Below are 16197 nucleotides of genomic sequence, written 5' to 3' on the forward strand. Positions count from 1 at the left end.
GCTCTAACAGCTCTTAGGCCTGAAGGTTTGGGACAGCACAGGTTCAGGCTCTGGGTTAGTGGGGACTGCTGGGAAGTGGGGGTGGGGTGATTCCTGAAGGCAGGCGTTGGGGGAGGAGGAAGGCTCAGAGGTCTCCATTGCAGAGTCTGACCCGTGGAGGAAATTCCCACTGGCAGTATGGTGGAAGAGGGGTGGGGGGCCAGTGTCCTGGACAGCCTCTTAGGCAGAGCTCAGAGACTGGGTTACTTAGACATTAGTGAGAGTGGAAGTGAGATTGAAGCTTCCAAAGCTGAAACCAAGTCAGGAGATTCACTAGTAGAAGATGGTGAACCGCAGGGTTTAGAGTTCGGGATTAGCATCCACCTCTCCACCATCTGCCTGTGGGGCCTTAGGCTCCATCCTCCACCAACACAGAGGGCTGTGTGAAATGTACACACGCTCGAGAGGCCATTTCCCGGAGCCTCAGCCCTGGGACACCAGAAGGAACCCCAGAACGTTGGTGGATAGCTTCTTTCAGAATCCTGCTCCACATGAATTGTGCCTAACGTTGCTTCAGACGCCATTCACAGCCCCACGCCCTGTGCATTCTTATCTCACCCACCCCCAGCTTTGACTGAAGCTCTCCCTGTCAACAACCCACCCACTGAGACTTTTGTTATTGTTGTTGCTGCTTGTTTGGGGTTTTTAAGTTTTAGGTATGGGGGAAGGGGGTTTGCATTCTACTTGAGCCACAGCTCCACTTCTTGCTTTTTGGTGGGTAATTGAAGATAATCTCACAGACCCAACCAGGCCCAGAATTCAAGCCCCGTGACCCTCCAAAAATAAATAAATTAAAAAAATAATCTCACAGACCAGTCTGAGGATCTCAGTAGCTAGGATTATGGTGTGAGCCACTGGTGGCCACATCCAGATCCCCCAAGGGAATTAAAGTGACTTTAAAGACAGGGAGAGGCTGGCCAGTCATACCTGCTCTGAGATCTCTCCCTCCCTCCCTCCCTCCCTCCCTCTCTCTCTCTTTCTTTCTCCCTCTCCCTCCCTCCCTCCCTCCTTCCCTCCCCCCTCTCCCTCCCTTCCTCCCTCCCCCCTCTCTCCCCTTTCTCCCTCCCTCCCCCCTCTCTCCCCTTTCTCCCTCCCTCCCCCCTCTCTCCCCTTTCTCCCTCCCTCCCCCCTCTCTCCCCTTTCTCCCTCCCTCCCCCCCTCTCTCCCCTTTCTCCCTCCCTCCCTCCCTCTCTCCCTCCTCTCTCTCTCTCTCTCTCTCTCTCTCTCTCTCTCTCTCTCTCTCTCTCTCTCTCTCTCTCTCTCTCTCTCTCTCTCTCTCTCTCTCTCTCTCTCTCTCTCTCTCTCTCTCTCAGTTGTGGAGCTTGATTTGAGGCCTGTGTTCTGTCCCTGAGCTCTTTGCCCAAGGCTAGTGCTCTACTACTTTGAACCACAGTGCCACTTCCAGTTTTCTGGTGGTTCATTGGAGATAAGAGTCTCACAGACTTTTCTGCCTGGGCTGGTTTTGAACTACAGTCCTCAGATCTCAGCATCTTGAGTAGCCAGACTAGAAGCATGAGCCACCAGTGTGGGGCTCTCATCTCTTTTTCTTTTTCTCTCTTCTCCAGGCATCAGCTTCTCTGCACAGTGAGCCCCCAGACTCGCTCCTTCTCTCCTCCTACCCCCAGCAACCAGGGACCCTGGGCTATGCCTCACCACCTGCACAGTCACAGCAGTCCCCTCGTCCACCCCGCAGGGCCAGCCGGCTCGCTGAGGTCTCAGGCTTGCAGCCACCACCCCGGTAGTGCCATGGTACTGGAATGGAACCACAATCAGCTTTAACTGAGGGACCAGAAGATGGCTGGGCGCGTGAGAGAGGGACAGAGCCAATTGCTTCTGTGTACCCTAAATTTCATTTCTGGAGAGTAGCACTGGTGTGGCAAACACAACAACAACAAAAAACAAAAAAACCAGGAATTTTGACATCAAGCTTCTCCACAGCCATACTGGGCTGAAAAGCGTGCAGTCACTGTTCTTCAGTTTACCTGCGGCACTAGTGCTGCCGAAGGCACCCCGAGAGTCCACAGGCTGTTCCACCCAGGCCTTCAGTCTCTTGATCATCTTTCCTTTGCATTCAAGGACTGAGTCAGAGATTGTTGGAGAGAGAATAAAGAGATTATTTTTCATTATTTTTTGAATGATTGGTTTTAACTTGCACAGGCACTTTTAAAAAATAACAATAGTGATAAAGTATCCCAGCTTCACTTATGGAGACCATAGTAACAGAAAAAAAAAAGCCCACCAACCACCTTGGCCTAAACCCTAGTGGACTTGGGTTCTTCAGCCCATTCCCACTGGAGGTAAACCCTTCCCTCCTGCATACAACACTGGACTAGTTCCTGTTTACTTTGTCAATTGCAACTACCATGGTGGATCCAAAGCAAAGCACAATCTGTACCTGAGGTCCAGCATTCCACAGAGAAGTCTGAATTCTGTGAGGGCAGAGATTTCACAAGCCAAGTGGCCTAGAAAGGGGCCATCTCCAAGGAAGCTGCCTGCGTCCTTTACACATCTTTCACAATCATTCCCAAGGATTTGGATTTTCTGTTTCAAAATGCACTTTGCCTTTTTGTTTTGTATGTTTCATTATGTTGAGATGTTTCTAAAGAAAAGATTTTATGTAATTATAAAATGGAGTGTAGTGAATTGTACAGCTATTGTAAAAAAATGACCTATTTCTATATAAAATAAAATTGTACGGATTATGTGTAAATTATTTTGTAATGGAGAAACCAGTTTCCTTGTGTTTTTCTGTGAGTGGACATTTTGTAATAAATTAACAGATTTGTACAATTTCCTCTGTCCTTTGTTATATATTTTTGCATGTCTCTTTCTAGCAGGAAACATTTCTTCTTAAATTTCAAGATGCTTTTAAGAGTAATCAAAGATTTAGAAACAGTGTGTCTTAGTCAACTTTCCATTACTATGACAAAAATATTTGAGATACATCATGTAAAGGAGGAACCATTTATTTTGACACTATTTTCAGACATTTCAATCCATGGTCTTTTAGCTCTGTGGCTTTGGGCTTGTGGCACCAGGAAACAAGGAGAGAGACAGGAAGACTTCGCTCCCCAACAAGGGTACTCCTCAGTGATCTTAACCTCTTTCTACTAGGTCTTCCCTCCTAAAGTTTCTACCACTTCAGCAGCACCTCCAGCTGCTCGCACCAGACCTTCAACTCACTGGCCCTTGGGGAGGGGTGGGATATTCAAGAGCCAAACTGCAGCAGTAGAAGCAAGTCATACAGTGCATCAGGTGATGAAGTCAAGGTTTTTCTTAGCTGCAATGTATATTATATTCAATATATTAAATTGTATACCAAGAAAAGATAGCAAAACCAAAACAGCGAAAATCTCAACCTCATAAACAGGTAACCCGGGAATGTGACTGGGACCAGTCTCTGCCATGTCACTTACTGCCCAAAGTTAAACTCACACTGCCAACATTAAGATGGCAATGCCATGGACAGGTGAGGTGTGTGCTTAGGGTAGGAGGGGGGGAAAAGAGCAGCAGCATCTGTGAGGTTACAACCAGCTACAGCCAGCCACCCTCTAACGAACAGGAGGCTGGTCTGCTGTGCTGTGTGTGAGAACCAAGGTGGCAGCTCCCTTTCCCTAAGTGGGAAGGAGCTAAATTCCTTCTATCATTCCAGGATGGAACTCCCCTCAGCTCCATTTCCACAGTTTTGATGGCCTAAGAGTACTCTATTAATGGAATCTTACTTGCAAAGTTGCCTTCTGTCTGGGAAAAAGGTAAGTCAATTTTTTTTTGCATTTATTGGGTACATTTACTCTTAGAAGGAACCAGCAAAATGAATCCTATTTTTAAAACAAAAAGTCTGTGGGAAACTAGATTGCCCTCTCTTTAATGTTTTGTAAATTCAAAGGTCTATAGATCTGGTTTGTCTGTAAAAGAATTTGTATTTTATTGGTTATTGGAATCCTTATTTCTAAGTAGAAATAATTATTTTATTAACTTTTATTATAGAGGTGATTGTACAGAGGGATTACAATGACATGAGTCAGGTAATGAGTAAATTTCCTATTGTACAGTCTCTTTTCCTTCATTTTCTCTCAGTCCCTCCTTCCCATCTCCACTCACAAATTGTGTACTTCAGTTTCATCAGTGTCCAGTAAGCTCCACTGCTGCACTTTTTTCACCATTTTCCCCCACAGGTTAGGACATGGTTTTTAATGAGTACAATATCTATTATCCTAAGATTTCGTAGTTGAAAACCATTTTTGAAAGGGTGGAGTACACCATTCTCTAATTTATTTTAGCTCTGCCTAAATCTTAAACATGTTCAAACTTTGGGTGAACTCAATAACTCTGTTGTGTAATAATTTTCTAAATACAGATCACAATCGTTTTAACCCCAAGTGCTTGATTCATTAAATTTTGCCCATTGCAGTCCTGTCCTGTTTTCAAAAGGGGGAAAAAGCACATGATCTTGTTATTTGTAAAATTTTAAAATTTTCGTTCAAGGCACACGACGGAAATGTGAACCCCGAAGAACAGTATATTTAAGATATTGCAAACCAACACAATTAAAATGTATCATCTTCTGTCTCTAGAAATGCTGTTAATGTACCCTTTGGACACATTGCCATGACATGCAGTCTTGGCATACAAGCAGCTTTGTTTTTCTGTGGAAGAAAGCTCATTGTGAACAAACAAAAAATTAGGACTTTTTTCCAAGTACTCAGCTTCTTTTTAAATTGCAGTTGCAGCTAACGTTTTGTTGTTATTTCATGTTTTACTTTCAGCCTGAAGTTTTGAACTCAGAGCCTTTTGTTTTTCTATTTCCTTGAGTGCATGTCTATAAATATCACTTTATATGGTCAGAAGCACATAAGCATTGTGCCTTTGTGTTTCTACTGTCGGAGTATCCTTCTTTGGTCTCATTGTGTGAATGTCTAGAGTCCTGGATAATTTATTTGATACAAGAGGATTTTAGATCTGCATATGAGAGAAAACATATACTATTTGTCTCTCTGAGCTTGGCTTACATTATATAACATAACATATTAGAGGTCTAGCCATTTCCCTGCAAATAACATATTATTCTTTCTAATAGCTACATGAAATTTCATTGTGTTCAGGAACCACTTGTTTTGGATCCACTCATCTGTTGTAGGGCTTCTGGACATGGCTATTGTGAATAGTGCAGTAGTGAACATGGATGTGCAAGTCTCTTTATGGTATCCTGGCTTGTGATGTCTGGGTAGATGCCCAGGAGTGGTATGGCTTGGTCGTAGGAAAATCTACGTTTAGTTTTCTGAGGAAGCTCCAGATTTCTGTCCAGAGTGGTTGTACTAGTTTACATTCCCACCCACAGTGCAATAGTGACCTCATCACCTTCCAAATTCCTAAATTACTGTTATTACTTTTTTATTGTTAATATGCTTTGTGGTTAGATCTGCACAACCTGGTAATGGATTTTGTGTTTTTTTTATTTGATGCCTGTATTATTATTTTTTAAATCAGTGCTCAACAGAAAACAAATTTTTCCAGATTTCCATCCTAGAACAGCCAGGGTGTGGTCTAGATTCTTTTTCTTCCCCAAAGCATGACATCAGATACCCTCTAAAGAGTCTTGATTTCTTCCATGTGAGTTTTTTTTTTAAGATTGTGATTACTTGATTTTATTTTACACTAGGTAGGAGACACAAAGCAATCCTTCTTAATAAAGTTGACAATGAGCTTCACTCAGAACATTTTTAATAATGCACATTAAAAAATATTCATCTTACAAATTGTTCTGCAATCCAAATATACAACAGCTTGGGAAACATTTTAGAAAACAAAAGCCAAAGTAAAAAGACAGATTAAAACAAGTAGAACAGTACAGGTTGTATATGGCTCAGATTTTACAGTTTTCTTACTGCATCATCAATACCAGAAATCTATTCCTTCAGCTGGCTCCATTGCTCTGGATTTAAAGAAATTCCTTTTCTTCCTGGTTTCATTTCACCTTCTGGGTCCATCCAATATTCTCTAATATCAATTAGAACTTTCCCTTTAAAGTCTCGAACACTCACACACCTCATTTTCCCAATCTGAAACATGTTATCATCTCTGCTGCTGCTGCTCTGCTTAGAAGATGCCAGAGCTCTTGAAGTCTCACCCATTTTTTGCTTTTTTTTATAGGCTTTTCTGTAACAACCTGCTTTTTCCTCTTTAACTTTTTGTCAACTTCATTGTCAGAATCACTGCCAGAAGAGCTCGAAGAAACAAGTTCCTTTGACTTAGGCATTGCTCCGCTCTCGCACACGGACAAAGTCAAGCTCGATCGCACCGAACTGACAGCCATGTGAGTTTTTATAAGCATTAGAAATTAAAATCTGCTTGCCTAGAGTGCAAATGGGAGCTAGTATTGAGCAGAAATGCTGCTCTGTTGGCTTATTCTCTTGTGACAGACCTGGAAACATACATAGCCACAAAACACAGGATGCTGGATTGCTCAACTGACAGACTGCCTTGCTGACTACTCAGGACTGTGTTGGTTAAACCATCTAGGTTGTATAAGTACACCTATATGATGTGTGCACAACCTTGAAATTGTCTAGTGATGCATCTATCAAGAGACATAATTTTCTTCAAAGTTATAGAATCACCTTGATTGTGCTCATGTAAGAACATGTCATAGACAATATGAGTTTCTGCCTTTCTGGTGTGTTTTGGGTAACCATCAAGTCTTTCTCCTAAACTGCCACTCTAGAGCAGGTCACTTAGATCTGTTGATTTTCATTCCAGGTATCTTTTGCACTATTCCTTGCCTCTCTGCCCTACTCATCGGCCACATCTCTCTACCTCCATTTCCACTGTCTCTGCAACAGCCTCCTGGCTGGACACATCTTTTAACCCTAGGCCTTTTGTCTTTGTATTGTTATTTATCATCATCATCATCATCATCATCATCATCATCATCATCATCATCATTTGTACTGATGAGGATCAAATCCAGCCCTGCACATGCTAGGCAAGTACTCTACTGCTGAGCTACACTCCCCATCCTCTGTTTCCTTTATAAAAATACTTGAAGTGGTTCTGCTTGGAGAATTGCATGGGATTGGGGGTCTGGAAAGGCCTTTCACATACAGTCCAACTTGACATCCAGAGAACCCCCTGTAGCTCTGTAAAGTTGTCATCCCTAAAAGGACTGGGATGTTGACAGGCACTAGTGGCTCACACCTGTAATCTTAGCTACTCAGGAGATCTGAGGACCAGTTGGAACCCAGGAAAGTACATGGGACTCTTTCTCCAACTAATCCCCCCCTTCCAAAAAATGCCAAAGTAGAGCTGTAGCTCAGTGGTAGAGTGCTAGCTTTGAGCAAAAAAAAAAACAACAACAAACTCAGGGACAGCACCTAGGCCCCGAGTTCAAGCGCCAAGGCCAGTACCAAAAAAAAAAAAAAAAGCTGGAATGTAGCCTGTCCCCTTTCTTGGAATCATTCAGGTCTTGTTTCATTTTAAGGACTCTCTGGTAATCGTAAGGTATGAATAATTAGCACAGAGATCTTGGAATATGACCGTGAGTGTTAGTCTGTTAGTAGAGGGGAGGGCCGGGCCCGGCCCGCATCCGGGCATTTTCTCACTCACTGGAGCGCCTGGCGTTAAGTGGGCCTTTCCGAGTAGGAAAACCACTTTAACTGTGGCTGTCTCAGTCATCCACGAGATTACGGGCCAGACACTCCACCAAGGTGGTAAGTGTCGAGAAGACGGATGCGTGGAAGTTGTCTTCTCTCCCTGGCCCAGTTCCTCAGAAGACGCAGAATTCCTCCACAGCCAGACCCACCCCGGGGCTCCGCCCAGATGCGCCGCCGCGCCGCCGCGCCGCCGCGCCGCCGCGCCGCCGCAAGCCCCGGCCGCCGACCCAGCGGCGCCCTGTAATTACGTCACAGCCTTAGCTCTCCCTAGCCACGCCTCTTCTCCCGCCTTCCGCCATCAGGTGACCCGGAAGTTGTGCTTGGATCGCGACTTTCCCTCCCACAATCCGTAGCGCTCTTCCTTTCCAACTTGGGCCCGGCACAGTGAGTATGGACGGTGGGCTCGGGGTTTGGGGAATCCTGCTCCATCCTCCCCTACGTGTTTGCCGGCTGGCACGGCGAGACCTTTCCCGAGCCACCCGAGGCGCCGCATTCCCAGGAGATGGGAGCCCGCGTTGTTTGAAGTGTCTCCCCTGGCCTGGAGGGAAGAATGGCCGGACCGGAGTCGGGGCTCCAGGGTTGCCGAGCCTGGGGGCTTTGGAAAGGCCCGAATACCGGGGCGAAGGGTGCGGGCTTTGCAAGGGGCCGAGCCTGCGCAGGTCCCACGGCTGGCAGCATGAGGCCACGCCGACAGGGAGGACTTCCCTGTCTCGGGCTTGTCTCTACTGAAAGTCCTTGTCGCCTGCATGTAGATGGCTCCTGCAAAGAAGGGGGGTGAGAAGAAGAAGGGCCGTTCTGCCATCAACGAGGTGGTGACCCGAGAATACACCATCAACATTCACAAGCGCATCCATGGAGTGTGAGTAATCTTAACCGGCCTACAGGCTGGCCAGCTACCCGTGCGACTCCTTATCCTTAGGACTGCGTCAGTGTTTGAAACTCTGGAAACTAGGCATTTCTCCAAGATGTGTAATGTATGTAACCGCGTGTGCGGTTTGGGGTATGCTGCCCTGAGGTTGTAGCTAAAAACGTGAGATTGCTTGTAAGAAGCGACTTTTAAGTTGGGAAAGGCTAAAAGTAGATGGAAGGAAACTTCTAGCTTGCAGGAAAGTTAACTGGTTAACCAGGAATAGCTGTGTCAAGCCCTGAAGGTTTTCTAACGTTCTCTAACTCCTGTGGTTCAATTAAGTGGACAAGTGGGAATGCCTGAGTATTTGTCTATAGTTACTGGCAGTGCATGGTGAAAACCTGTGGCTCTTGTAAACTTGGCAAAGTGAGACAGCTGAGCATGTCCTGGTTCTTGATTCTTGTCAGCAGTTTTTTTCCCCATTTTGGTCAACAGTAATTACTGGTGAATAGGGCACATATCTCTCACCCCCACCTCCCCATTGGGGCTCTCATAGCCAATATACTACCAGTTGAGCCATAGCTCCAGCCCATAAGTTTGTTTTTTCAGTAGCAAAATGTTACACTGTCAAATGTCTTGTTTAGGTACCTGTCCTTGGGGGAGAAATTCTTGGGTGCAGATGAGGAACTTCTTGGGAGATGTTGCGCATGGGCAGTGGCTTTGGGCCTGTGACTGTGTTAAGTGGTGCCGTAACTACATTTGCTCTTCTTCCCCTTCTCTTACTCGGAGCATTTCTAGCTCTGAGTGGGAGGTTAAGCACTGGGATGGGCTTGGGGGTGCTGGTGAAGGCCAGTGTGCCTGAGCCCTGCAGGCAGCCAAGATTTTCAAAAATCTTTAAAGTCATTCATGAAGATTTCCGTGCTACTAAATCCTCTGGCCAGCCTCAATCCCTTAGTAAACAGCTAACAGTTCATTCTTGGGTGACAAGAACTCCTTCAGTAATTGCTCCCTGGTCCACACCTCTTAATGTGATGTCAGGACTTAGTCCTTTTTCCTGTCTGTGCTTGGTAATTCCAATCACTGTCCAGGTCCTATTAATTTTTTCTTCTACTTGGCTGAACAAGTGTCTCATAATCCAAATGAAACTCTTGGTCTTTCCCCATCTCTGGGGCAGAGATGGGGAGCGTTCAGCCCATAGGTCCATACCTCAGCTGCCAAGGCCCATGTGCGTGTGTTGATAATTTTGTATGCCCCACGAGTGATAGAAATATCCAAATATTTCTTGACAAAGTATTCCCTATCGTGGTTCTGGAAGGGCCTCTGCATCAGCCAGTCTTGTGGAACTACATTCAGGGATTATATCCATAATCTCACCACTGTCTGATCCATTCTGAGATCTTTCATTGGCTTTTGAAGACATGTTTTCTCTAATGCCACATTAACTGACCCATGTGTGTTGGTTTTTTTTTTTTTTTTTTTTTTTTGCCAGTCCTGGGCTTGGGCTCAGGCCTGAGCACTGTCCTTGGACTTTCTCAAGACTAGCAGCACTCTACCACTTGAGCCTCAGCACCACTTCCGGCTTTTTTGTCATTGTATGTGGTATTGAGGAATCGAACCCAGGTCTTCATGCATGCTAGGTACTCTACCACTAGGCCAAACTCCCAGCCGCCCCATGTGGTTTTGTACATAGTTTTGTTTCAGACATTCTGGTTTTTGTTTTTGCCAGTCCTGGGGCTTGAACTCAGGGCCTCGGCACTGTCCTTGCTCTTTCTCACGGTTAGTGCTCTACCACTACACCACAGCACCACTTCCAGCTTTTTCTTTCTATGTGGTACGGAGGAATTGAACCCAGGGCTTTATGCATGCTAGCTAGGTGAGCCTTAACACTAGGCCCCACTCCCGGCCCCACTGATTTTCTTATTTATATCAGACGCTTCCTTCACAGTTAATTAACGGCTGTCCTGGGGTTGATCCTGTATCCCTTGACCAACCTAAGTGTGTTTCCCTAGCACTCTGCTTTTTTCTTAGACTTACTTCCTTTGTAGTACTTGATATCATCTTGGTTACTGTTTCATCTGTTTGGCCCAACTATTATTAACTAAGGTATTAACTAATACCTTACTAACAATTCCTGTGCTGAGCTTGTTTGGGCTTTTGACATAGCTAAGGGAATGGTATAAAACTGTTCTTTTGAAGTCATTTGAGCACAAGGTGGTGCCTTTCCAAACCTGCCTAGCATTTAGCTGAAAGCATAAAATGTAACTGGGTCTGTACTTCATTATATTACTATTAGTGCTGGGCTTCAGTTCTTAATTTCTTGTCTTTCATACTGATTGAGATTGTTTCTGCCTACTTCATTTAGTTGGTTTGTCTTTGAATTGTAGGGGCTTTAAGAAGCGTGCTCCTCGTGCACTTAAAGAAATCCGGAAGTTTGCCATGAAGGAGATGGGAACTCCCGATGTGCGCATCGATACCAGGCTCAACAAAGCTGTCTGGGCCAAAGGAATAAGGTGCTAAAGTTGTGTGGGTGACACCAGCTTCTGCTTACAGTAGTTTTGTTGGTGCATATAGAAGTAGAGAGAAAATAGTGACCCATGGGTGACATCTGCAGGGAGGGAGGCCTTCAGTATGGGGTGGAGGGTTACTTTAACACAAGCATCATGGTGTGGAGCTAGAAGACAAGTGAGAATGGAGAGGTAGTTGCTGGGCCACATCACATCTACTCCTGGAATGCCTCTCATGGAAAGTGTGCCTCTCAGCTAGGGGTAAGCTCACAGGCTCTTTTCTCTGAGTTGGTCTTTATTTTGGTCTCCACTGTGTTAGCATGCATGCACCCTGAAATGACAGCACTTAATCCATTTGTATTCAGAACAGATCAGTGCTGGTCAAAACAAAGCCCAGACCATGAGAAACCAGGCTAATGGTGCATGAGTAGAGCTTGGCAGGTGTTCAGAGGGGAGGCGTTGGTAACACATTTCTGTTACTAGGAATGTTCCCTATCGGATCCGAGTACGGTTATCCAGAAAGCGCAATGAGGATGAAGACTCTCCAAACAAGCTCTACACCCTGGTAACCTACGTCCCCGTTACCACCTTCAAAAGTAAGTGATTCTATTCCACAAAGTCATATGAGAAGGAGCAGCCCTTTTTACCCTGTATTCCTCTCCAAATAGTAGGCACTTGAATGAGTGCCCAATAGGGGCAGGCATAATTAACCTTAGTCTTGATATGGGAAATAACTTGGGAACATTCCAGAAAGATTTGGTTGTGCCACACTACATAACTGAGTGGAAGCTAACTGGCTGTCACTTCTTTTACAGATCTACAGACCGTCAATGTGGATGAGAACTAACCAGTGAGTGTCAAATAAAACTATAAAATTGTTTTTGTTTGGGGATTCCTTCTCATTATTAATGTATCTCTCTAATACACTTAGAAAACTCTTGTGAATTCTTATGCCTACCTAGCTCCATATCAGAGTTCAAGGCTTTTTACAAGGAGATTCTGACTTGAGAAACATTGCTGGCAATAGCTGGGAGACTGGAAGAGCTTTGGACCACTTGATTTAGCAAACCTTCGCAGTGGTACATCTACTGATTAATCAAAGAAATGCAGCAGTGCTTTAGCATAACTTACCTCTGAGAGTTTATTTGATAGAATTAAGTATCTTTACCCTACTAAAGTCCTGATAGTTACTTTTTGGTGTTGAGCCCGTACCTTAAGCCAGCACAAAGGAAAAATAAAAATACTGAGTCAATATAAAAAGACTTCTTTAAAATACTCAGACCAACACTGAAAGCATGGTTTGTACACATTTTTAGGACATATAAAGTGAATACAACCAAATACATTAAAATGGTTTCAATTACCAGCATTGAAACAAATTAGTGCAAAAAAAGCCAAATGCAATTGTACCCGCAGTGGCTGAGATCTTGAAAATGAACTTGGTTCTTGAATTCTCCCATTCTGAGTGAAAGCCTAAGGCTTTTCATGTCCTTGGAAATGTGAAGTATCTGACTGACTGGTCCATCACACAATACAATTGTACTGCTACTTCAATGAATCCAAAGTGAAATTGAAAGTCACAGTGTCAGGGGAGCTGATAGAAACTACTGGCTGTCCAATTGATGCTGCTCAAGAGTAAACAAGCACTTGGGGTTCCATCCATTCCTGATATCCACATACCCAGCTATCGTGGTTTCTGAAATTTGGGTTTGTATTTTAACCCAAGAAGGAGTAAGTCTAGTTCAAGTCCATCCTTTGGTATAGCAACCTCCAGTGAATTCTCTGCAGGCCAGCTTGCTACAGGTTACTCAGTTTCAGTTCAGGCTGTGGTTGGTGGCTTGTTTCAAAAGTTTTGAGACTGTATTGATTAATCTTAGCATTTTCAAGTTTGGATTTCATGTCTAGTGGCTTTTCAAAAAAGTTGACTAGTGACTGTTCAGTAAGAAGGGAAGCCAAAACGTGCTCAAGGGAAACAGTCCAGTCCCCTTCTGCCCCAGGAAATGCCCGGGAATCTTGGGGAATTTTCCCAGTCTCCACAAACACTGAGTCTTGCTCAGGAGAAGGAGCCGAAGCCTGCAGCTCCTCCCCACACTCCTGGGAGCAGCTGCCTGAGCTGCTGCTCCGCTGGCCCACTTCCCCAATCTGCAGCAGCAGTGTGGTGACTGTGGCGATGGCTTGGTACAAATCGTTTTCTTCTGGGTCCTTGTGGAACATACTATACAGCGTCTTGCAGAACTGGATAAACTCTCTCTAGAATTAGGAAAATACATAACCAGAATGGGTAGGCCCCCCTCCCCCCAATATTTTGAAAAATGCATAGCCCAGTCTGGCTTTGAACTTTGGCTGATGTCCACATGTAAGAGTGTGTACACGGAGATACGTGTTTCCAAAGTCCAGTCATGAGACCACAAAGGTATTTCCCATGAAGACTCTTGGAATATTGTAGTTACTAGAGATGTTTTTCTGTAGGACGGGACTGGTGCTAAATGACAATGATAGGATAGCCCTGACTCCCATGCACCCCGAACCTTGTGATGACAGGAAAGTTACTTGGTGTTTAACAGACCCACGCATACCCAAGGGAAATCTGATAAGCATTTCCATTTGTGAAATAACCATCAGGAAAGATCCAGCCCTTAAGCCTGTAGCTCAGTGAGTACTTGCTTGGCTCTTGTGAGACTCTAGGTTCAGTTAAGATTTTTTTTTGGGGGGGGGGCAGTCCTGGGCTTGAGCTCAGGGCCTGAGCGCTGTCCTTGGACTTTCTCAAGGATAGAGCTCTACCACTTGAGCCTCAGCACCACTTCTGGCTTTTTTCTATGTATATGGCACCAAGGAATCGAACCTGTGTCTTCGTGCATGCTAGGCAAGCACTCTACCACTAGGCTAAACTCCCAGCCCTTGTTTAAGAATTTTAAAAGAGAAACATTACATTCATGCATGGAATGTTAACATGCACTCAAGTCCCATAATGAAGTATTAACTTTGTGTTCATATCTAGGTTTAAACTTAGGGCCTCAAACTCGCATTTTCACTTGCGGCTACATTTTTGGTTTTGGTGGTTAAGATTAGTCTCAGATTTGTCAGCTGTGGCTGGCTTCAGACTGGAGTTTAATTCCTTGGTACCACATACATTAAGAAAAAAAAGCCAGAAGTGGGACTGTGGCTTGAACACTAGCCTTGAGAAAGCCCAAGGACAGTGCTCAGGCCCTGAGTTCAAGCCCCAAGACTGGAACCAAAAAAAATCTCTGTGCCTCCTAAATAGGATGATAGGCATCCTATTTAGGATGCTTATTTTGGGCTCTAAACCTTAAAGTTTCTCAAATATTTGGAAGTACCTTTCCAAATTAAAACCTACTGCTATGGCACTTGGTAGCATAGACCCTCCTAAAACATACCTGGCTCATTTTGGGCAGCTCTTTCTCAGTTTTATCTTTTTCTTTGGCTAAATCCTTAATCATCTGCTTCAGTTGCTTCTGATAGTCAACTGAATCACCTTGAGAAAAGGAAGGCAATGATGTAAGTTCCATGAAAAAAAAAATAAGGGGGGCGGGGACAAGAGAGGAAGGATAAGGGAATCCAATAAGCTCAGTTCACAGAAAGTTGGAAGGCAACAGTTCCAATGAAGAACACTTTTAACAACTCACCACAGGTTAACCCTGTCCATGTACCAGCGGCCCCTTTGATTGAGAAACAGATTGATGTTGCAGGTAATGAAAGCTCTTACGTACCATTGGGCTTCCCCAAAACCAAGGGTCTTGATGTGGATAGCAGAGGGTTTTTCAATGGTGACTGGCTGTCTCGATCATTTTCAGTAAGTGCTTAAAAGAAAGACTTAAGGTCAGAGAACTAAAGCAAGTAATTAGCACTTTAGGCTAGAGAATTCACATGCAAAGCTCACAAACCCAAATAGAGTTTCCCATGTGGGTGCTGTTCTTAATTTGCCATTGTTGATCTAATAAACATAAGACACAGTGATACAGAAAGGGGCATGTAGAATAAAATACATTAGGTCTTGGTGGCAGAATTGGTGTCTTGAGGATTATTTCTCTGTAGAGCCACATGTCAATTGATAGAATAGCTGAATTGTAAGCTTAGGAGTTTGTGTCATACTAAAAGTTGTACTAGAACGTACATTGCTGGTGAAATGTAAAGTGTTAGAAAACAGCAGTTACTCAGCTGCCACCTGACCAAGACACTCCACATCTTAGTATCTACCCATAGGAACTGAAAGCGTTCACAAATCACTGGCACTGTTCTTCCAAGGAGTATTTGGCCATAGGAGGGAGTAAGCCATCGACAAACCCATGTTAGAACATGGAGGGAATCTTAAGCCAGATATCCTATGGTATACAGTGCCTCCTTCCACCTACAGAAATAGGCAAGTCCAGAGGCAGCAGTTGCTGTCTCTGAAGTGATAGCTTAAGGAGAGCAGGGTAATGAATGGAAATTATAGTCATTACACAGCTTTACACAGCTTTTAATATGTGAAAAGCCATTGTATAGGTAACTTGGGTGGTATGTGATCTTAACTCAATAGACATGTAAAATAACCACATGATACTGAGGAATGTGTTTTAGTGGTAGAGTGCTCCCCTAGAAAGCATGAAGCCCTGGGTTCAATTCTTCAGTGCTACAGAAGAAGCTGAAGAAGCTGTGGCTCAAATGGTCTCAGCACTGGTCTTGAGCAGAAAATTCTCAAGGACTAAACCAACACAAAAGCCAGGATTGACAAGATTCATGTTAAATTTACAATGATATAAAAATAAAAAACATTGTAATTCAAGGAATTTCCACAAGATGGCCCCAGAGCGAAAGCTCAGGCAGCTGTTGGCTGCCTTCATGGGAGGGGGGGTGGGAGGGTAAGGTTCCAGGAATTTTAGATTAAGGCTCACTTTTCTGCCCTGCCCCATAAGATACTAAGGATTTTTGGGGGGGCGCGGGGTGGGGGATGAGGCTTGAACTTGGCCTGGGCACTGTCCCTGAGCTACTGCCCTTTCCTTGAGCCAACCACCACTTCCCATTTTTTTCTAAAGGTTAATTGGAGACAGGAGTCTCAAGTCCTTTTGTGCCTGGGCTGGCTTGGACCCTTGATCCTCAGATCTCAGCCTCCTGAGTAGCTATGACTACAGGTGTCAACCACCACGCCTGGCTACTAAGT

The 16197-nt window shown here is 44.5% G+C and overlaps 3 protein-coding genes, 1 long non-coding RNA gene and 1 pseudogene across 6 annotated transcripts in view; 2 read left to right on the forward strand and 3 right to left on the reverse strand.

Annotated features, from left to right (window-relative positions):
• Nucleotides 1-1781, forward strand: part of Npas2 (neuronal PAS domain protein 2) — a 174195-nt gene extending 172414 nt beyond the window's left edge. For all 3 annotated transcript variants that reach the window (XM_090336518.1, XM_090336519.1, XM_090336520.1), the window contains one exon: nt 1605-1781. In XM_090336518.1, coding sequence (XP_090192644.1) covers nt 1605-1781 — 177 coding nt within the window. The remainder of the gene's footprint in view (nt 1-1604) is intronic.
• A 257-nt stretch (nt 1782-2038) lies between these two features.
• On the reverse strand, nt 2039-7839 carry LOC150060337 (uncharacterized). Its single transcript, XR_016536230.1, has 3 exons — nt 7642-7839; nt 2435-2638; nt 2039-2117 (listed from the first exon to the last, which is right to left on the reverse strand). It is a non-coding gene; the product is annotated as an uncharacterized LOC150060337 (long non-coding RNA).
• LOC150060338 (activated RNA polymerase II transcriptional coactivator p15 pseudogene) lies at nt 5669-6688 on the reverse strand (annotated as a pseudogene).
• A 140-nt stretch (nt 7840-7979) lies between the features above and the next one.
• Nucleotides 7980-11923, forward strand: Rpl31 (ribosomal protein L31). The gene is made up of 5 exons (XM_090336521.1): nt 7980-8072; nt 8441-8547; nt 10920-11045; nt 11523-11635; nt 11855-11923. Exons 2-5 carry the CDS (start codon nt 8441-8443, stop codon nt 11884-11886), a joined length of 378 nt encoding a protein of 125 aa, XP_090192647.1. The 5' UTR covers nt 7980-8072; the 3' UTR covers nt 11887-11923.
• A 233-nt stretch (nt 11924-12156) lies between these two features.
• The window catches only part of Tbc1d8 (TBC1 domain family member 8), a 110980-nt gene continuing 106939 nt past the window's right edge, over nt 12157-16197 (reverse strand). Inside the window, exons 18-20 of the mRNA XM_090336517.1 lie at nt 14768-14857; nt 14435-14532; nt 12157-13289 (exon numbers count right to left, since the gene is read on the reverse strand). Coding sequence (XP_090192643.1) covers nt 12837-13289; nt 14435-14532; nt 14768-14857 — 641 coding nt within the window. The 3' untranslated portion in view covers nt 12157-12836. The remainder of the gene's footprint in view (nt 13290-14434; nt 14533-14767; nt 14858-16197) is intronic.

This window comes from Megascapheus bottae, chromosome 7 (assembly GCF_031878675.1).
Source record: "Megascapheus bottae isolate mThoBot1 chromosome 7, mThoBot2.hap1, whole genome shotgun sequence".
Taxonomy (NCBI): domain Eukaryota; kingdom Metazoa; phylum Chordata; class Mammalia; order Rodentia; family Geomyidae; genus Megascapheus; species Megascapheus bottae.